The sequence below is a fragment of the Bufo gargarizans genome, chromosome 1 (assembly GCF_014858855.1).
Source record: "Bufo gargarizans isolate SCDJY-AF-19 chromosome 1, ASM1485885v1, whole genome shotgun sequence".
Classification (NCBI taxonomy): domain Eukaryota; kingdom Metazoa; phylum Chordata; class Amphibia; order Anura; family Bufonidae; genus Bufo; species Bufo gargarizans.
The window spans coordinates 273,163,572-273,186,257 of NC_058080.1; the positions used below are offsets into that span (position 1 = coordinate 273,163,572).

At 44.0% G+C, this 22,686-nt stretch overlaps 1 protein-coding gene across 2 annotated transcripts in view; it reads right to left on the minus strand.

Annotated features, from left to right (window-relative positions):
• Window positions 1–9,058: 9,058 nt before the first annotated feature.
• Window positions 9,059–22,686, minus strand: part of PPM1K (protein phosphatase, Mg2+/Mn2+ dependent 1K) — a 29,349-nt gene continuing 15,721 nt past the window's right edge. For both annotated transcript variants that reach the window (XM_044303297.1, XM_044303288.1), the window contains exons 4-7: window positions 19,343–19,508; window positions 18,611–18,755; window positions 13,032–13,166; window positions 9,059–11,327 (exon numbers count right to left, since the gene is read on the minus strand). In XM_044303297.1, coding sequence (XP_044159232.1) covers window positions 11,196–11,327; window positions 13,032–13,166; window positions 18,611–18,755; window positions 19,343–19,508 — 578 coding nt within the window. In that variant the 3' untranslated portion in view covers window positions 9,059–11,195. The remainder of the gene's footprint in view (window positions 11,328–13,031; window positions 13,167–18,610; window positions 18,756–19,342; window positions 19,509–22,686) is intronic.

Below are 22,686 nucleotides of genomic sequence, written 5' to 3' on the forward strand. Positions count from 1 at the left end.
TTTTCTTAGGATTTTAGGTGCTAGAACAATACAAAGTAGCAAGTATGTGTGATGTGAAAATGATACATGGTTTTCAAAATTTTTAATAAATAAAAATCTGGAAAGTGTGGTGTGCTTTCGTATTCAGCCCCCTGAATTCACAAAAGAAAGTATAAAGGAAAGATAGGACTTTTCTTTTTTGAATTCACTCCATATTCTGGCTTCCAAAATACGGAGCATCAGAAAAGCTGAACACGGGGCTGCACCTTTAGGCCTCTCGCACATGAACGTGTGCTGCGGACCACAAATTACGGTCTGCAATGCACGGGCACTGACCGCGGGCCAGCCGCTTGCGGATCGCGTCCCCATTCACTTGAATGGGATCCGCGATCCATCCGTTGTGCAAACAGGTAGGACAAGTTCTATATTTTTGCGAAACGGAACACCACAGAAGCACTCCGTAGTGCTTCAGTTGCGTGGTTCCGTTCCGCACCGCATCACTGGATTTGCACACGGCCGGTGTCCCGTGTACGGTGGACCCGCCGTATGCGGGACGCAATATGGCCACGGGGGAAAACAAGGTCGTGTGCAAGAGGCCTTACAGCGTTCCACAGAGAAGAGGTAGGTCATTATCTAAGCCAGTTCCCTTCTCCATCATGGCTGACACACAAACTGAGACAGGGGCTGGCTGAACTAATAACCTGAGCCTGACATGACTAAAATACAGGGAAGATATGTGCTGGACCATGCGCTGAAATCAGGACATCGTTGGAGCTTTCATAATTAAAGTAGATTAGTAAATTCAATTCATTTCAATGTTAAAAATATCTAAACCACTTGTTATCTCGACATATCCTTAAAAGAATTAGCAGGGTGAACCTTTCATAAGCTCAGACACGAGGTGCTGCAGGGCCTCTTAACAATGGCCTTCAGTCCTTACACCATATTTGTCAGTGGGAATACATACAGTGGGGCAAAAAAGTATTTAGTCAGCCACCAATTGTGCAAGTTCTCCCACTAAAAAGGTGAGAGAGGCCTGTTTCATCATTGGTATAGCTCAACTATGAGAGACGATGAGAAAAAAAAATCCCGAAAATCATTGTCTGGTTTTTCTTTTTATTTTTTTAAAGAATGTATTTGCAAATTATAGTGGAAAATAAGTATTTGGCAATAACAAAAGTTCATCTCAATACTTTGTTATATACCCTTTTTTTGGCAATGACAGAGGTCAAACGTTTTCTGTAAGTCTTCACAAGGTTTTCACACACGGTTGCTGGTATTTTGGCCCATTCCTCCATGCAGATCTCCTCTAGAGCAGTGATGTTTTGGGGCTGTTGCTAGGCAACATGGACTTTCGACTCCCTCCAAAGGTTTTCTATGGGGTTGAGATCTGGAGACTGGCTAGGCCACTCCAGGCCACTCCTTCATTTGCCCGGGCGGTGTGTTTGGGATCAACGTCATGCTGAAAGACCCAGCCACGTTTCATCTTCAATGCCCTTGCTGATGGAAGGAGGTTTTCACTCAAAATCTCACAATACATGGCCCCATTCATTCTTTCCTTTACACGGATCAGACGTCCTGGTCCCTTTGCAGAAAAACAGCCCCAAAGCATGATGTTTACACACCAATGCTTCACAGTAGGTATGGTGTTCTTTGGATGCAACTCGGCATTCTTTCTCCACCAAACACGATGAGTTGAGTTTTTACCAAAAAGTTCTACTTTGGTTTCATCTGACCATATGACATTCTCTTAATCCTCTTCTAGATCATCCAAATACTCTCTAGCAAACTTCAGATGGGCTTGGACATGTACTGGCTTAAGCAGGGGACACGTCTGGCACTGCAGGATTTGAGTCCCTGGCGGCGTAGTGTGTTACTCATGGCAGCCTTTGTTACTTTGGTCCCAGTTCTCTGCAGCTCATTCACTAGGTCCCCCTGTGTGGTTCTGGGATTTTTGCTCACCGTTCTTGTGATAATTTTGACCCCATGGGGTAAGATCTTGCGTGGAGCACCAGATCAAGGGAGATTATCAGTGGTCTTGTATATCTTCCATTTTCTAATAATTGCTCCCATAGTTGATTTCTTCACAGTAAACTGCTTGCCTATTGCAGATCCAGTCTTCCCAGCCTGGTGCAGGTCTACAATTTTGTGTCTGCTGTTCTGAGATAGAGAAATGTAAGATGGAGACATTTAAGCCCCCTGTTGACAATAAGCGGATTCCGTTTATTGTCAAATATCATCCTTGGATAAATAAGTTTCGCCATGTGGTTAATAAACATTGGGGGATTATGCGCTCAGCTTATCCAGATGTTGCCGAATTTCGCGATATCCCTATGATCTGCTATAAGAGAACTAGGAACATTAGAGATACCATTGTAAAAGCGGACATAGGTGGTACTACTAGCATGCCCCGTCAACTTTTTCTTTCTACACCAAAAAGAGGCACTTTCCCCTGTTTACAGTGTGTTCACTGTTCTGCGGTGATTAAAGGTGAATCCTTTGTTCATCCACACACTGGTAAAAAATTTCCAGTAAAAGGTTTCTTCACTTGTGATAGCAACTTTGTTGTATATTTATTAAAATGCCCTTGTGGCTTATTGTACATTGGTGAGACATCTGTCAGAATGAAGGATAGGTTCAGTAATCCTAAATCGACCATACGTAAGAAAAACTTGCTATTGCCTGTTCCCCTTCATTTTGACAGGTGTGCTCACAATGTCTCACAATTAAGGTTTCAAATAATTGAGCAGGTGCTGCCACCGCGTAGAGGTGGCAACAGGTTGCTATTACTGAAGAAACGTGAAAGTTTTTGGATCCATACCCTGCAGACCATTGAACCGAGAGGTTTAAATCGAGAATATGATTTGAGTGCATTCCTGTAAGATCTAAAGAAATTTTTATTGTAACCACATCTTCAATGTACTATATGTATTCTTTATTCATTTAAGTCACAGAAAAAATGAAAATATTGAAACATTTGAAAAAAAGAAAAAAAGAAAAAAAGAAAAGAAAAAAGAATAAAAGAGCAGTAAGATATAATATGTTGTCATTTTGAGATAGCCAGTGGATTATTTAGGATATATTATTATTATTACAGCGAATATGTTTATTGTAATTTCCAGATTTGTTGTATCCTATGTCCACCATTGTTTTCTCCTTTCTGTAACACTTTCAAAGATGTAATTTTATCATATACAGCATAGTACTGTGTTGCAACAATGTAGAGAATTGTTGCACCTTATGATTTGTATTTCCGTTTCTATGGTGATGTGACTTCATCACGTTCGACGCCCATGTAGGCGGGATATTTAAATGTGCTTCATGCAATAGTTCATTGTGCTTGACAAAGGCTCACACCTGAGCCGAAACACGTGTCGCTTCTGCGCTATTTCCTCCTATGCTGAAATAAAATCTGAAGATTCTACCCGTGAAGTACCGGTCTTCTATTCCATATTGCAAGTGGGCTTTTCATACCCTGGACGCGAGCACCACGACTCTGAACAGAGAAGTGCCGACTGTCTTTCCTTTTTGACACCATATTTGTCAGTGGGAATACATACAGTGGGGCAAAAAAGTATTTAGTCAGCCACCAATTGTGCAAGTTCTCCCACTAAAAAGGTGAGAGAGGCCTGTTTCATCATTGGTATAGCTCAACTATGAGAGACGATGAGAAAAAAAAATCCCGAAAATCATTGTCTGTTTTTTTTATTTTTTTTTTTAAAGAATGTATTTGCAAATTATAGTGGAAAATAAGTATTTGGCAATAACAAAAGTTCATCTCAATACTTTGTTATATACCCTTTTTTTGGCAATGACAGAGGTCAAACGTTTTCTGTAAGTCTTCACAAGGTTTTCACACACGGTTGCTGGTATTTTGGCCCATTCCTCCATGCAGATCTCCTCTAGAGCAGTGATGTTTTGGGGCTGTCGCTAGGCAACATGGACTTTCGACTCCCTCCAAAGGTTTTCTATGGGGTTGAGATCTGGAGACTGGCTAGGACACTCCAGGCCACTCCTTCATTTGCCCGGGCGGTGTGTTTGGGATCAACGTCATGCTGAAAGACCCAGCCACGTTTCATCTTCAATGCCCTTGCTGATGGAAGGAGGTTTTCACTCAAAATCTCACAATACATGGCCCCATTCATTCTTTCCTTTACACGGATCAGACGTCCTGGTCCCTTTGCAGAAAAACAGCCCCAAAGCATGATGTTTACACACCAATGCTTCACAGTAGGTATGGTGTTCTTTGGATGCAACTCGGCATTCTTTCTCCACCAAACACGATGAGTTGAGTTTTTACCAAAAAGTTCTACTTTGGTTTCATCTGACCATATGACATTCTCTTAATCCTCTTCTAGATCATCCAAATACTCTAGGCAAACTTCAGATGGGCTTGGACATGTACTGGCTTAAGCAGGGGACACGTCTGGCACTGCAGGATTTGAGTCCCTGGCGGCGTAGTGTGTTACTCATGGTAGCCTTTGTTACTTTGGTCCCAGTTCTCTGCAGCTCATTCACTAGGTCCCCCTGTGTGGTTCTGGGATTTTTGCTCACCGTTCTTGTGATAATTTTGACCCCATGGGGTAAGATCTTGCGTGGAGCCCCAGATCAAGGGAGATTATCAGTGGTCTTGTATATCTTCCATTTTCTAATAATTGCTCCCATAGTTGATTTCTTCACAGTAAACTGCTTGCCTATTGCAGATCCAGTCTTCCCAGCCTGGTGCAGGTCTACAATTTTGTGTCTGCTGTCCTTCGACGGCTCTTTAGTCTTGGCCATAGTGGAATTTGGAATGGGACTGTTTGAGGTTGTGTACAGGTGTCTTTTATACTGATAAGTTCAAACAGGTGCCATTAATACAGGTAACGAGTGGAGGACAAAGGAGCCTCTTAAAGAAGAAGTTACAGGTATGTGAGAGCCAGAAATCTTGCTTGTTTGTAGGTGACCAAATACTTATTTTACCAAGGAATTTACCAATTAATTTAATTACAAATCCTACAATGTGATTTCCTGTATTATTTGGCAACTTATTAGCTATTCATACACTATATAAAAGCCACCACATCCTGCATTAACCATCTTAACTCAGCAACACCAGGTCACCAATGCTAAGCATTAGAAGAGCCCCACCTAGTGGATGGAAGTATCATTGATTCAGAATTGTTTTCCACTGAGAATGAGGTTTGTTTCAAGGGATGCAAAAAGGATGGGGGGCTGGGTGCTTAGGCTAACCCTGCACCCAAAGTAGTTGTTTAGGCACAAATCTTGGGCATTTTTTGGGGCAGTCCCAGGGAGGGGCACTAATGTCCCTATTTTGAGTTTGGTAAGCACTGACGTTGGGAAGTATGTCCTATCAGTAATCAAATAAAACATGGTTAGATTGAATTGGGCCCTATTGTCAAAACGCCTATTGTTGTCCTCCAAACGGACAAGAATAGTACATTTGCTGCACAGATGCGGATAACATCTGTCTGCTGTCCACATTTTTTTTGTGGCCCAACAGAAATGAATGTGTCTGGGTGCTAAACGCAAAAAATGCAGATCAGACCGAAAATACAATCGTGTGAATGAGGCCTTAGGCTGGTATTGGTGCCATTAGTGTTGTCAATTCACTAGTATCAGCCTTCAAAACTAATGGCACCGACAGTGGCTGAATGGAGGGAGTTAGGATAAACATTTTAAGGCCGGAGTCTCGGCTCACGGAAGATGTGACAGAAAAGGTATGCCACATGAAAAGTCCTCTTTAAACATGACTCACCATAAAACTTTAACCAAGAAATGAAAGGACCATAAACAGGCCTTAGGAGTATTGGTCTTAATTGGAGCAATAGGCTGGATCCACATGGTTGTGTGATCAGTGCTGTATATTCTGTACAAGACAAGATAAACCATACCCAGTGGAAAAGGTTGTTCTGCTGTGGTCTTGATAAGGCCTGCCCTTCCAGAGGAGCCATGGCCGGGTCATAAATTACATGCATCCTCCAGCTCTCCATGCACCAAACTGAAACATGCAGCACCTCGGAGCTGCCGTAGATTTTGTCCATTATTTACGCCAATTTCTGGCACAATAAATGATGAACAAACTGGGGCCGATGGTGCCTCCCCCTTTTTTCATAAAGCCTAGCGAGGTCGGGGTAAAATGCCAGTTGCAACTTTCAATATTCATTGGCATTTAAAAAGTTGCAAAACCAGAATTTCAGGGTGACCGTCTCCCTTTAAAGGGTTTTTCCAAGATTTTCTCCTCGGGATAGGTCATCACTATTTGATTGGTACGGATCCGAAACCCGGGAACCCCACCGCTCAGCTGTTTGAGAAGGAAGTGGCGCTCAGCTTTTCCTAGGCAGAGTGAAGACATGTTTAATCGGGCACGTGGCCTAGGAGCAGCCGTGCCACTGCCTTCGCAAAGGCGTAGTCTACATCAGTGGTATTGCTGTTTTGTACTACTTAGGGCTCATGCACACGACTGTGGTCAGATGAGGACACATTCATCTCAATGGGGCCGGCAAAAGATGCGAACAGCACTCCCTTGTGCTGTCCGCATTCGTAAATCTGTTCCACGGCCCTGCAAAAAAAAAAATAGAACATTTCCTATTCTTGTCCGTTTTGCGGACTAGGATAGGACATTTGTGAAGGAGTGAAAAAAAAAAAAAAAATGGCTGCAGGCTCTCGGCCAGTATCTGTGTTTTGTGGACTGGAAAAATGTCTACGGCCGTGTGCAGGAGCCCATAAGGCACCTGCACATGTTGCGGAAAACTCATGGTTTTTCTGAACAGATTCCAGTTTGGAAAAACCGCAGCGTAGTAGAGTGCCAGCAAAGTGTATGAGATTACACATTACACAAAGATTTATTTCTGTGCGGAAATTGGCTGCATTGCAGATTTCAAAATCTGCAGTATGTCAGTTATATTTGCAGTTTTAGCTGAAGAGCTCAAAGCTAGCTCAGAACATCCTAGATTGTGGGCAATTCGTTAAAATAACCTTCATGCTTCTTACAGTCCAATGATGCGCTCTAGGGCTGCAGCTAACGATTATTTGAATAATCGATTAGTTGTCGATTAATTTCTACGATTAATCGGGAAAAACAACAAAATTACAAAACAAAGAGGTTTATATGATTTTTGATGAAATTATGTTCAAAGGCCATATTAAAACAAATTGTGGACGACACTATTATGGGGGATCTCTGGACGGCGCTGTTATGGAGAGGGGGATCTGTGGACGGCGCTGTTATGGGCATAACAGTGCACAGATCCCCCTCCCCATAGCAGTGCCATACACAGACCCCCCCCCCCCTCCCCATAACAGCCCCGGCCCCGCTGCTTAGTCGGACTAATCTCTGAGTCTTTATTTTATTTTACCTTACAATGACGCTCCAGTAACAGGCAGAGCGGACGGCGACATAACGTCACTTACTCACGTGACGCACCTGCTCCGCCCACTTTATGAATGAAGGAGGCGGAGCAGGTGCGTCACGTGAGTAAGTGACATTACGCCGCCGTCCACTTTGCCTGTTACTGGAGCGTCATTGTAAAATAAAGATGCAGTGACCGCCCGCCCGCATAGCAACGAATCGGCGATTATTCGATAACTGGATTCGTCGACAACGAATCCAGTTATCGATTGTTATCGATTAATCGTTGCAGCCCTAATGCGCTCCCTCTCAAAGTCTGTCAACTAGTCAAAATGTCTAGGAGTGTGTCATTGAGGCATGTCTAGCAGTCAACCATCTCTCACTAAGGGTAGACTACCCAAAAGTAGCCCCATAGAGATTTTTTTTAAAGGCAGCAGGTAAAGCACTTTTATAGCAAAACTGTGTCTAATCAGCGCTCACCTGTAATCATTTACATATCTGACTGAGACGCACATGCCGAGTTTTGCAGCAATCTGACATTTATATCTGGGTGCGTTATTCCTGCAATACACATGCAATAATTTTTATGTCCATCACATTTGCTCTCTGGTAGTGCCCCTGCTATTTCTTCTGTGATTGAAATTGCTTAGTAGCTTCCCTGCTCTGTCCTCCTCTTACTGCTGAAGAACCAGCCCAGATGTTTTTCATTTATTCATTCACACCTACTTGTAAATGCATAGTAATACGTAGCTATGTCTCTCGCTCTTTAGATAGTAAAGGTAATGGGGGGGGGGGGGGGGCATTGTATACTATAGCACTACTGGAATTACTGAGGCTATATGTGAGGGACTACTGTCTATTCACAGGAAAGAGAAAGGAGAAGCAGACTGCAATGCACTCCTGGGAGATGCAGGTGCTTGATTGTCACATGGGACAAGCGGCTTCCTGCTCACAAAAAGTGAAGAGACCAGGGCTACAGAGAGGAGAGTAAAGGTCCGCAAAACAGACACCAGCCATGCCGGCTCTAATAGAAATACCTAGTGTTGTCCGTGGCTGCAGACAAGAATAGGACATGCTTTATCTTTTTGCGGGACCACAGAATGGAACTACGGTTGTAGACCGCACACGGTGTGCTATGCACATCTTTTGCGGCCACATGGAGATGAATGCGGACCCATTCGTACGGACATGTTAATGGACCCTAAAGAAGGTAAAAAGGTGAAAATTACACTGGAAAACTGCTATTTTGCATTGATATAATGAAAATAATGACACTACTCCTGCCATTTCAATTTCTGGGATAACCCCTGTTTATTTCATACTGTGGATAGAGTATTGTCTCAGTTTCAAAAATCTTCCTCTGAGCGGAAACCTAACAGATCTCATTATAGTCTATGGGGTCCGTAGGGTCTGTTCGGCTCAGTTATGTCCCGAACCCGTACTTTGTTATTCTGCTCCTATAGCAGAGCAGAAGAAAGGAAAGGCTGAATGGTGATGTGAACTAATATGACATTGCAATGTTATCAAGTCAGTTGCTTTCATGACTATTAAAAAATAAAAATAAATCCATGGCATCTATGATTTCCATCCGATCCCTCAAGATGCCAATGACCAGTCCTCTGTCTATTTCCTGTGCCCTCAAATTGGATTAGACAAGGAAAATGACGCAATGAATCAATACATAATACAGTTTGTATTATTAATAAAGTGAATGAGCAAAATAAGAAGACCTTTTTGAAACAGATCCATTGTTTATTAATTACAAAACCAATATATACACACTATATACACACACACACACCAGTTCTATATACTGGATGACATAAAACAGCAATCAAATTATTTGTATGCAAAACTATTCTGCAGTACAACTGCCAATGTTGTATGGAGAGTATTTCTGATATACCATTGAAATACATAAGTGCCCAGCTGCTTGCAGGTCAGCCACAAGATAGAATTAAGGCTGTGTTCACGTCACATTTTTTGCCCCACATTTAATGTACACGTTAAACGGATGCCTCCAATGGTTGCCATACAGTGGCATCCATCACCATAAAGTTCCATCTGTACAATATATATTCTCTTTCTGATGGACTATGCAGGATGGAAAAGCGTAGTACTATGATTTTTTTACCCTTATTATTCCTCAACTTATATGTTAAACGTAGGGCAAAAACGTGATAAGCACAGCCCTAATGTACACACAGCGACAGAGCTGCGAGTGGGCACCACAAGACAAAAGGGAAAAAAGCCAAAGCTCAGTTTGTTTCCTACAATGTTATATGGTAAAATACATAGGCTTGAGTTATTTGTATCTCTCCGCAGTAGTAACAGATGCTTAATGTTAGGAGTTCATAGTACAAAGGTGGTGTGACTAGCGAGAAAGAAGAGAAAGAAGTCACATTGAAAATACAGGTAGAGCCAAGTAGTCAAAATGGTTTTCAGCGCCTAATTTTTCCTGGTTAGTTTCTGTTGAGGTCTATAAAAATACTTACGGTCAAATTAGCTCCAAAGTGGCCTGAACAGTTTCCAATGTCTACAGTATTTTGTCCACCCTTGATCAAACTGCCCAAACGTGAAGAACCAGCATTCCCTGTGTAGCGCCTATACAGGCATAAAAGTGTTCAAACCAAAAGTGGGGAAAATATGGTTTTGGTGGCCCGGCTTACTAATGGCCGTCATACATATTAGAGTATTGTCGGCCGAACCCCTCCGTTTTACTTAGGGCTGGCCAACAATCTAATGTTTAAGGGGAGCTCCTGACTGTTCCTTACCAGAGCATGTCCAAGGACAGAAGGACTGCGCACTTTCCAAATCGATTATTTTGTTCTCCTGGGAGTTAAGCTGCGGCTTTCTCCTCATTGACAACACATATAAGCTTAACCAAACAGACGGGAGAGATAGCAGTCAGCCAAACGAGTATTCTGCCATTACTGAAGGTGTATGGGCACCTTAAGGCTCCTTGAACATCATGCTCTGGAGATCCACTGCTCTCTCCCCCCCATTTTCGATGAAAAAGGATGACCTTGGCAGGAGGCAGAGCAGAAACAGGTTGTTACCATCTTCTTATGGAATGTATCCCTTCCCACTTGTACCAAGATCCAATCTTCCCTTTGATCCAAAAAAATAAAAATAAAATGACATCCCAAAAGCGAATGTGTGAGTGGCCTAACTGCTGTCAAACCTACTACTGCACCAATAAATGCCATCATTCATAAAAAGACCAGCCAGCAGTATAAATACGAAATTGGGTCAAGTGACAACCCTTTGACTACCCATATGTACACAAAACAATGCTCTTCAAGCATCAAATTGGCAATGGAGAGAGCAGTGGAACAAAGAACTAAAAGAGACAATTAGTCGATTCTGCTCTTATTCACATTTTCAGAAAACAAGGTGCTAAAACACCTCCTAAAAACCTTCATAAAATACAAAACTGAACACGCTTACCATCATGAAATTGTGTTCAATGAGCCTCACATTATAAATAATACAAACACTATTCATATAAATGTAACAGATAGGAAATACCAGCATAAGATGGTCACTACTGCAGTGCAAAATGAGCAATAAAGTGCCCGGCTAGAAGTTGTTCATGTCGTCTAAATGACTAGAAGTCTGTGAAGAAGGCATGGTGAGAACAAGTCAACCCTCTCCCAGGCTCCGGTACTATTCCATGTGCCGTTAACATACGTGATAATGGTTGAATCTAGCCACCACATCCATACATACAAGGTCCTTCCCTCCAACATGAATTGTACATGACAAGCAGCATTCCCTGGTCTAGAAGGTAATAGATTTAGATAAGCGACATCTCTGTACAGTGCTTGTAGATTGACTTTGTGCTACTTAATAATTGTGCCAGTCAAGCCCATCTGCCACTTGATGCAAACCCACGACTGAAAGAAAAATTGATTTCAGAGCTCTTGTGCTTTCCCCAGGCTCCAAATGGGACAATTATGGCTGTGCTGTTATCTTCTGCGCCATACTGGATCACCTGAAAACGACAGCAAAAAATACAGTTACCATAGACATATGCTTTACTATTACTAAACAGATTGTGTGCCTTGGGGGCCCCACTTTGGATTGTGGGGTCCCTTTCCAGCAACAGTACCCTTATTCAGCTGCCTTTGGCTAGGGAAGTGGACGTTAAAGGGGTATTCCCATCAGCAGTTTTCATACTTATCTGTGCCGAGCGCAACGTTCACTTCCTGGATTCGGCTGGGCGGGCTCAGTCAGCTTGATTGACGTCTTCTCCCGGCCGGGCTTGCGCAGAAGACTGAAGATTTTCTCCCAGCCGGGCAATGTCCTGAACGCGCACGCCGCCGCGCATGCGCTATGATGACTTCTTCCTGCCCAGTATAGTACAGAGCCACGAACGCGCACGCCGGCTCTGTACTATAGAGGCCAGGAATAAGTCATCATGGCGCCAGCGTGCGTGTTCAGGACATTGCGCGGCCCAGCCGGGAGAAAATCTTCAGTCTTCTGCGCAAGCGAGGCCACAGGATTCGACAGGCGAGAGGTGGCCGTAACCGGGGAGACGAAAGACAAGAATCAGGTAAGAGGGGACTTATTTTCTCAAAAAGGGTGGGAATTGGGTAATAAAATGTATTTACAAAAATGATCACTGTCATATCATTAACAGATTTAACAGTGATCATTGTGATGGGAATACCCCTTTAAGTATCCAATGGAATGGATATCCGCTACATCTGGCATTCTGGGATTCTTGCTGGACACAACTGAGTGCACCAAAGGCATTCCCTAAGTTAGCCAAACTAACAGAATATAATATTAATAAGAATTTACCCCTTTTCCTTACATTGGTCAATAGATTTTTTTTTTAACAGCTTACTATTGGCTGACTGGTGCTCCTGTGAGGGCTGCAGCCTTCTCGCTACCTACCCTAGGCAAGCGATGTCACAACAGTCACGTGAAAGGGGATGAGCTGCACCATATTCTTATCAGTTTGATAAGAATGTACCTATAATGACCGTTTGAGATGTCAGGAGTTCAGAGATGAGGGCTGTACAGCCGAAAACGAGTAAAATACAATCATAACAAAAATTGCTCCTGAAAGTGTTCATAGCCTTTAAGATGGGCCAACCATCTCATAAGTATGAGGGCCTTTCACAGCATATGTCTGGGAAGAGGAGGTGATGGCAGCTGGATTTCAACTTGCCCAATCCTTTTGTTCTCTGGTAGATAAAACACCACTAGAAACGTTGGAGAGCAGCATTCTCCACTCTCCCTACTGCAAACACATGCACACTTGGCTGAACTAAGCGTGCATTTGGATTGTGGGCGACATTAGTTTGGCCAACAACTATCTAACATATTTAGTCAGCCTTAGGTCGAATGCACACGGCCGTGTTCCGCGGCCGAGAGCGGTCCATGGTATGCCGGGCTGGATTCCTGTTCAGAGCAGGAGCACACGGCGCCATCGGTTGCCATGACGCAGTGCGCTTCATGCCGCTGCTGCTGTACAGTAATACACTGGCATAGTGTATTACTGTACAGCAGCGGCGGCATGAAGCGCACGGCGTCATAGCAACCAATGGCGCCGTGCGCTCCTGCTCTGAACAGGAATCCAGCCCGGCATACCATTCGGCCTAAGATGGACATTAGCTCTCTGTCACCAATCACATTTACAACTGGAATATTTAAGGTGGTCAGAACCCTGATGTCACACAATTCTCACCTGTTCTGTGAGGACTTGAGCCGCTTCCCTGGGATCATGGCACTGGTTGATGATGTCACAGATTTCCTGACTGTTTACAATGAAGTTAATGCCATCCGTGGTTAATACTAAGAAACCATCATCCGTATGGTGCAGCTGTCAATTAATGAAGATGAACGGTTAAAATAAAGACAAAGTTGGCCATTAGGAGTTCCAGTTCAACCAACTTTTAGCTAAGTGTGTGTATAGGGTTTCACTCAATCCAGTTTAAGCAGTCTGTTGTGGGGTGCTTCTAGCCACAAGACTGCCTACCCTGGTGACTGTGAATGTATGACGTTGGATACTGACAGCATCAGGCTCCATCTGTCTGCAGAAGGGAGGACTCTATTTAGACCATGGAGAAAACCTCAAATAGGTTTTCACAACTTGCATTAATTATTCCTCACCTTGGTTGTGTGGACCTGGCTTTTCATTCATGCTCTATGAGATTGTCAGCGATAGAGTACAGCATCTGGCAATCTGGAGAAATGAATGGAGCAGAAATACAAATGCTCCTTGAGAGCGCCGCTTCCTGTTCATCACACTGCACTTTATCCCAGACGTGCAGTGTAATACCCTTTCTATTCAAGTAAATGGAGAGAGTGCATATAATTACACTATGCCACCACTCTACAGGAGACGACGCTTAGTGTAAAGACAAGGAAGCGGCGCTCACACGGAGCCAGCAGGGGTGCCGGGTGTCGTACCCCCACAAATAAGATATTGATAACCTATCCTAAGGAAAAGTCATCAATATACAGTGAGGAACAGAAGTATTTGAACACCCTGCGATTTTGCAAGTTCTCCCACTTAGAAATCATGGAGGGGTCTGAAATTCACATTGTAGGTGCATTCCCACTCTGAGACAGAATAAAAAAAAAATAATAATTCAGGAAATCACATTGTATGATTTTTAAAGAATGTATTTGTCTTGCACTGCTGAACATAAGTATTTGAACACCTGAGAAAATCAGTGTTACTATTTGGTACAGAAGCCTTTGTTTGCAATTACAGAGGTCAAACGTTTCCTGTAGTTCTTGACCAGGTTTGCACACACTGCAACAGGGATTTTGGCCCACTCCTCCATACAGATCTCCTCTAGATCTGTCAGCTTTTGGGGCTGTCGCTGATCAGCACAGAGTTTCAGCTCCCTCCAAAGATGTTCTATTGGATTTAGGTCTGGAGACTGGCTAGACCACTCCAGAACCTTGATATGCTTCTTCCGGGCCACTCCCTGGTTATCCTGGCTGTGTGCTTCGGGTCGTTATCATGTTGGAAGACCCAGCCACGACCCATCTTCAATGCTCTGACTGAGGGAAGGAGGTTGTTGCTCAAAATCTCACAATAAATGGCCCCATTCATCTTCTTAATACAGTGTAGTCGTCCTGTGCCCTTCGCAGAAAAGCACCCCCAAAGCATGATGTTACCACCCCCATGCTTCACAGTAGGGATGGTATTCTTGGGATGCAACTCATCCTTCTTTTTCCTCCAAACACGACGAGTGAAGTTTAGACTAAAAAGTTCTACTTTGGTCTCATCTGACCACATGACTTTCTCCCATGCCTGCCATGGATCATCCAGATGGTCATTGGCCAACATCAGACGGGCCTGGACATGTGATGACTTGAGCAGGGGAACCTTCCGTGCAATGCATGATTTAAAACCATGACGGCGTAGTGTTCTACCGACCTTTGAAACTGTGGTCCCAGCTCTCTTCATGTCATTGACCAGCTCCTCCCTTGTAGTTCTGTGCCGATTCCTCACCTTTCATATCAGTGATACCCCACGAGGTGAGATCTTGCATGGAGCCCCAGTCCGAGGGAGACTAACAATAGTCTTTAGCCTCTTCGATTTTCTAACAATTGCTCCAACAGTTGATCTATTTTCACCAAGCTGCTTGGCAATTGCCCCGTAGCCCTTTTCAGCCTTGTGGAGGTCCACAATTTTGTCCCTGGTGTCTTTTGACAGCTCTTTGGTCTTGCCCATGGTAGTAGTTGGCGTCTGACTGACTGTGGGGTGGACTGGTGTCTTTAAAGAGCTCATACAGGGGCTTCTAAGTTAGATTAATGAGTGGAGTAGAGATGGACTTTTTAAAGGCACAGTAACAGGTCTTTGAGAGCCAGAATGCTTGCTTTTTCTCATGTGTTCAAATACTTATGTTCAGCAGTGCAAGACAAATAAATTATTTTAAAAACCATACAATGTGAATTTAAGACCCATCCATGATTTTTAAGTGGGAGAACTTGCAAAAATCCTCACTGTATATAGTCAGACAACCCCTTTAACTACTGCTCCATTCATACAGGGACCTCCGGACCTCAAAGATACTGAATAAAATCCCCCTATTTAATGGTTACAGAGGGCCTTAAAGGAGTATTCCAGGACAAGTAAACAAACTTATACTCGCCTCGTTGATCCCCTGCTGCTTCCCAGGTCTCTGTTGTGTTCCACTTGCTGCAATGACTCTCCTCAGACTCTCCTGCCATGTTAAGAACAGGAGTACGAAGTGGAAGACAGCGGAGACCTGGGCACTGTCAGAACAACTGCAATGTGGGAGGGAAGGGGAATCAGCGAGAGGAGTATTTTTTAACCATTTGCAGGCCATGGAACATTGTTTTAAATTGTGCTGGAAGTTCATTTACATGGGCAGATTATCAGGACAATTATAAGGAACGAACATTCAGGACAATTACCAGGGGAAAAAAAAAAAAAGAAGAAGCTCATTAGTCAGGTGATTGCATCTATCATGCAGTGGCGTACCTCCAATAGAGGTAGACCACGCAGCTGCTATGGGGCCCCTGGGGGAAGGAGGCCCGCAGTGGAGGATAGGCCCCGCCCACTAATTACACTTGTATGGCTACCTGAGAATGTAAGACGTGGAGAAGGACCTTTGGTGAGGTCATCAACCATGTGACCAGTGCAGGAAGCCAAGGAATAGCAGAGCAGCAGAAGTCTAAAGGACCTTTGGTGGTGTCATCATCATGTGACCAGTGCAGAGGACAGGTGAAAGACCTGTGGCATATCCCTGTGGGGGAAGGGGGGGGGGGGGGGGGGGGGGGGGGAAGCTTCTGTGTGGTGCATGGAGGAGAGGTTAGTGGTGTTCTAGGATAACCCATAACATCCTAGAAAAGCTGAGAGTTGTAGCTCTGTCCTATTATATCCCTCTCCATGTAATTTAAATGTATGCCCTAGTACAGTTTGGAAATGCTGGGAGTTGTAGTTCTCTCCTCTTATACCCCCTCTCTGTAATGTATACTGATGCCCCATAATAAGTCTGGCCATACTGAGAGTTATAGTTTTTTTTTTTTTAAAGCTCTCACCTAGTAAAACTTGATGATGTCCTATAATAATCTGGACATGCTGGGAGTTGTAGTTCTCCGGCCAAAAAAAATCCTGAACACTTGCCGCAAGGCCAGATCCGGAATTAATGCCCATTAAAAGGCATTGATCCGGACTTAAGCTAAACGTTGTTTCGGCGCATTGCCGGATACGACGTTTAGCTTTTTCTGAATGGTTACCATGGCTGCCGGGACGCTAAAGTCCTGGCAGCCATGGTAAAGTGTAGTGGGGAGCGGGGGAGCAGCATACTTACCATCCGTGCGGCTCCCAGGGTGCTCCAGAGTGACGTCAGGGCGCCCCACGCGCATGGATGACGTGATCGCATGGCACGTCATCCATGCGCATGGGGCGCTCTGACGTCATTCTGGAGCGCCCCAGGAGCCGCACGGACTGTAAGTATACCGCTCCCCACTACTACTATGGCAACCAGGACTTTAATAGCGTCCTGGCTGCCATAGTAACACTGAACGCATTTTGAAGACAGATCAAATGCTTTCAGTTCACTTGCGTTTTTCCGGATCCGGCGTGCAATTCCGGCAAGTGGAGTACACGCCGGATCCGGACAACGCAAGTGTGAAAGAGGCCTTAAATGGATGCCAAATGTGCAGAACTGATGCTTGAAATACAGGATCTGTTTTTTCTTTATTTTTCTGTTCATCTGACAGATCATCTGACTTTAGTTTTCAACGGAAAACTAAACTGTGATGTGAACTTGGCCTTAAACGCTGTGTGTAATATCTACCTGTATCCGATAATAACAGCCTGCACATGCTGGGAGTTGTAGTTCTCTCCATTCTACCTCTTCCTGTGTTGCTCCCTAATTTACAATAATAACAATCTGGTGATGATGAAACTTGTAGTTCCCTTGTCACTAATATAATGTTCTGCAGCCGCTAAGGTGTGTATTATGAGGTTCTGCAGCAGCCCAGGTGTGTATTATGAGGTTCTGCAGCAGCCCAGGTGTGTATTATGAGGTTCTGCAGCAGCTGAGGTATGTATTATGAAGTTCTGCAGCAGATGAGGTATGTATTAGGAGGTTCTGCAGCAGCTGAGGTGTGTATTATGAGGTTCTGCAGCAGCCCAGGTGTGTATTATGAGGTTCTGCAGCAGCCCAGGTGTGTATTATGAAGTTCTGCAGCAGCCCAGGTGTGTATTATGAAGTTCTGCAGCAGATGAGGTGTGTATTAGGAGGTTCTGAAAAACATCAGTTGTGACTGGATAAAATCCTTTAGATTTCGGTGTCTGCACTTTGAAAAATGCCCCTGTCCTCTTCCTCTGCCAGCACGCGCCACACTGTGACCTGACCTGATCCAGCAGAGTCACCAGTCCAGACCCCAGACTAGTGCTGTGAAGATCTGCCCCAGGCCCTGACCGTGCTCTGCCAGCAGAATAAACAGTAAGTCAGCATCGGCAAGGAGGTGCAGCAGCGGGCACAGTCCATGGGGGAAGGATGACACTATATAGAAAGTAGCAGCAGCGGGGACAATTCATCGGGTAAGGCTAGGTAATCACTTGCGATCAGATTTTGGTATTCTGTTCCAGCATACCAGAATCGCCAGATCCAGCATATGCCAAACACTGCCAGCACCTGCTGGATCCCATTCACAATAATGGGGTCATTCAAGATTGTTTTGGCCCTTTGTTTTTGCGAGAATCTGCAACGGAGGCTTTTGCTGGAACCTCTGCAGTAGATGCGTACATACTCTAAGGGGTGCGATGGGTCACTCACAAGGGGGCCCAATTCAGATTCTTGCCATGGGGCCCAGTGATTTCTATGTACGCCCCTACTTTCATGGATGACTTAATATTGCTGTTTGTCAGCAGTACATCTCCCAGCGTAAAGAGGGATGTGCGACAATGAACCTTGTCAATGTGTATCTGGCCATGTAAACGGGCCCTAAAGGGTGTAATACAAAAGGAAGACTACAGAATGGCAAGGATTAAGGCGTTTGGAAGACAACTGTCTAAATCTAGATTTTGACAGATCATACACAACGACCGAAAATACGTTTTTCATTTTTTAGCAGCACATCTCGTTCACACAAGATGATGTGCTGATGACAAAGGACCATTTCCTGCTGGGTAATGAGTGGGAAGTAGCACTGTTTGTTCCCAATTATCAGCCTGTGTAAAAGGGCGGTTATGTCTGTGGCTACCTTTAGCCCTAATTGGAAAGTAGTGCAATGTAGGAGGCAGGTAATAGAAACAGAAACGTTCCTCACCTTTACCCGCTTGGTTTCAGGCTCTGCTATTACTCCCATTGACTTGAGATCCAAATCGCCAATGCTTCTCGTCATTGCAAGTCTTCCATTCACATGCGGCTGTCCCAGGCTATTCCAAGCAACAAACCCGCCACATTCCTTTATCCTGAGAAGACACGTTTCATACTTATGTAACATCACATGCCGTAATCACTTTTACACTACAAATAAAACTTATGGCTCCAACGTTTCGCCTTGACGCCGCCCTCTTCTTCAGACTTTTTATTCAGTACATGCCATGATCCTGTCACTGTTCCATGCTGCAGATATGAAAAAGGATTAACACGGAAAAGAATGACAGGAATCACAAGGAGTTAAAGATAATGGGATTATTGCTGAGCGCACACATCGACCTTCTCTACATCAAGCAATTTCTTTCAGTCAGTCGATAGCTCCCCTAATTGCCTTGCATTAGCACAGTAACGGAAAATATACCCTGGTGCTGTGCATTGACCCATCAGACCCCTTGCTCTTCGGATGCCCCCTTTTCCCAGCTGTGAATGCACGTTTGTATCTAACCCGGCACCATGCATGAAACTGTACAATATCCATGAGGGATCGGTGGAGCATTTCCTATGTAAACTCCTGGGTGGAGAGGAAGAGACCTCAGAATCTGGCAGTGCCTCCATTTTTCCTTTGCACTAGTCTAGAGAAATCTCCCTATGTATATGGATAAATATACAGATACCATACCTCTGCTTTTCCTCCTTTCGTTCTGGGGTATGGTCAATCGTCAGCTTCATGGGTTTTCCTCTGCGACATAACAGCGCGCGGCTGTCACCAACACTAGCCACAACTAGCTCAATGCCCTCCCGCAACAAGGCTACTGTGGCAGTGGTCCCACAGTTCATCAGGGTTGCTAAAATACCACGAGAAAAGTGGAAATGCCATATCAGTACTGACGGCATGAAAGGCAAAAAAAAGAATGCAATGCCAATCATTTACATTGCGATTATTCATGTTCCCCTAACTTATGTGTGTTAGTTCGGATGGAAAAGAAGCATCATCATGCAGTATGGAACTGGGCAGCCCAATAGAACAACATGGCTCAATGCATGGAGTACTGTAATGCCATAAACATAGCGCCCCAGCATGCCAACAGTCCTAATGTTGCGGTACGATTCCAAGAACTGACCACAACATGGGAGGGATTTATGCAAACTCCACCGACAAGTGGGTGTTTACAATGGTTATGGCCACTAGGAGGAAGGGGACGACTTAAAGGGAACCTGTCACCGGGATTTTGTGTATAGAGCTGAGGACATGGGTTGCTAGGTAGCCGCTAGCACATCCGCAATACCCAGTCCCCGTAGCTCTGTGTGCTTTTATTGTGTAAAAAAAACTATTTGATACATATGCAAATTAACCTGAGATGAGTCCTGTACGTGAGATGAGTCAGGGATAGGACTCATCTCAGGTTAATTTGCATATGTATTAAATCTGTTTTTTTTACACAATAAAAGCACACAGAGCTATGGGGACTGGGTACTGCAGATGTGCTAGCAGCCATCTAGCAGCCCATGTCCCCAGCTCTATGCACAAAATCCTGGTGACAGGTTCCCTTTAACGGTCCTGATGTTAGCTATTCAAATGTTGGCAAGTATTAACAAGGAACATTGCGAGGGTTTGTGTACTGCGGCCCGTACTGTACCCCCATATGTAATGGGGTTTATATTCCTACTAATGGTGACAATAAAAGTGCTATGGAACCTTTAAACAGCTGATTAGTTGGGGCGCCGGACCCCACCCATCAGAGATATCAATGACCAATCCTGAGGATAGGCCAGCAATATATGAACCCTGGAAAACCCCTTTAAAAAAGGGATGTTCTCATCCCAGATATGCCATTAATGTCTGATATATGCGGGTCCCAGCTATGTCCAAAATGGGGGTCCGCCAACCCCATCCTGCCTGGTGAGGTGGTCACAGTCAATGCATCCAAGCGACAAATGAATGCAAAGGTGGGCACATGCATGTACGTGGTTCTGTCCATTCACTTCTATGGGAATCATGGAAACAGAGGAGCATGGTTGCTCAGCTAATTCCTATACAAGTAAATTGAGAGCCGTGTACACGTTTGACCTCCACTCCATTCATTCTCCCCATTCTGGAGATAGATGCAGGTCCCAAAGATGGGACCTGTGACTTATCCTGTGGATGTCATAAGTGTCTAAAGGTATGAATACTCCTTTAAAGAGGTATTATTGTTGTGACAAGATCAGTGGGATCAGATCACTAGGACCCCCACGATTAGGAGAATGGAGACCCCTTAGGACTCCCACAAAATGAATTGAGTGGCAGGAAGGGTATGCATACCGAGCTCCGCTATTGCTGGAACTCCCATAAGGATGAATAGAGCAGCAGTGCACCTGCTAAACTGCCCACTCCATTCATTTCAGGGCGACGCTGAAGGGTACAGGGACTTGGTAAGGGTCCATCTAGTAGTTACACCATATCCTGTGGATTGGGGATGACTTGTCACAACTGGAATACCCCTTTAATTTATAGGAATACATGTATTTTACATCAAAAGCATAGAACATATACATTGCCTGGCATTTTTCTTCACAGATGCATGTATTGTGCCATGTCGTTCAATGAAAAGGGTTACAGACATCTAATGATTAACCATTTAACAGCTTGTCTTGTGTGATTTTTATGGAATCATGTTCTCAAGCAGGTATTATTACTGTCATGAGGCTGGTGACCTTTTTACTTATACAGGTCTTGTTGTTAATAGCACCCAATCAGAGCTTAGCTTTCATTTCCTGAACTGCTGAGGAATAATAAAAGCTGTGTTGTGATTAGTTGCCATCAACAACAAACCCTGGTTTTCCATTTAACTTTTTTTATTTTTTTATCAGTTTTGAAAATGGTGGAGTGTACATCTCATCAGCTAGATAGAGTCCACATTCAGAAAGATGCCAAGACGACTCCATGGTCATGTAGGCAGATTTATGAAACGGTCTTTGTTGCCCATAACAACCAAGACTTTATTTTAAGTAGATTTATTAAAGGGTTTCAACACTTTCTGGCTATTGATAATCAATGTGTATCTAAGAAGTTTATATTGCCCTTACTAATATAGCCTTTGTTGATATTCTGCACCATTTTTCATATTTCATAAGCAGTGTCCCCTTGTCAGCCAAATCTTGTGCTGTTCACAAAATGGCTGCTGATGGAGGGTCATGTGAGCAGGCAAATACCTTAGTCTCCTCCATTCAGTCACACTGTATCTGGCATCTGCACTTGTACTGTTGGGAGGTTAGTGCAGGTTCAGCGTGTTATAATGGAGGTGGCTGAGTGATGTGTCTGGTCACATGACCCTCCATCAGCGGCCATCTTGTGGACAGCACAGAAGATTTATCTAACAAGGGGACACTGCTTCTGAAATCTAGCAACTGGCACAGAATATCAACAAACACTAGATTAGTAAGTGCCATATAGTAATCTTACATACCTACCGTCACAAGTAGCCAGAAAGTGGCCAACAACTTTATTAATATTACAAGGATGTGAAAAAGTGGACTAGTTATAACTATATCAACGTACTCTATTGTTGCACTGTGATGAGCTTAAGATTAGGAGTGTAAATAAGGTCCTATCCAGAATGCCGATCCAGGCAGTGAGAATACAGTGCCAGCCTGAAGCAAAGTATGGCTCAGGGGCAGGAAGGGGTTAAACAGGCCATAGAAACCAGAATTTTTTTTTCTTCTTCTCCGGAAAAGAAAGAGGTTCTGGTTTTGGTTTAAATTCCTAAGTCATGACTTGAAGGTTAGTCACAGGTTAATGGAACGACATTCTGGTTTAGAAGGTGCCACACAGAAGGGCTCTTCAATCCAAAGTACCATACAAAAAACATCCATGGCACAGTTTTCTCACCATGAAAGTCATTTCATTTTATTAAACACATCAAATGATAATCTGATATGTTAAATAAAAGTGAATGACTTTTGCCACGGATGTTTGTTTTCCTGGCTTATGAGTGGCTATCCAGTAGGTGGCAGTAGAGTCAGCTTTTGTCCTCCTGGACAAGA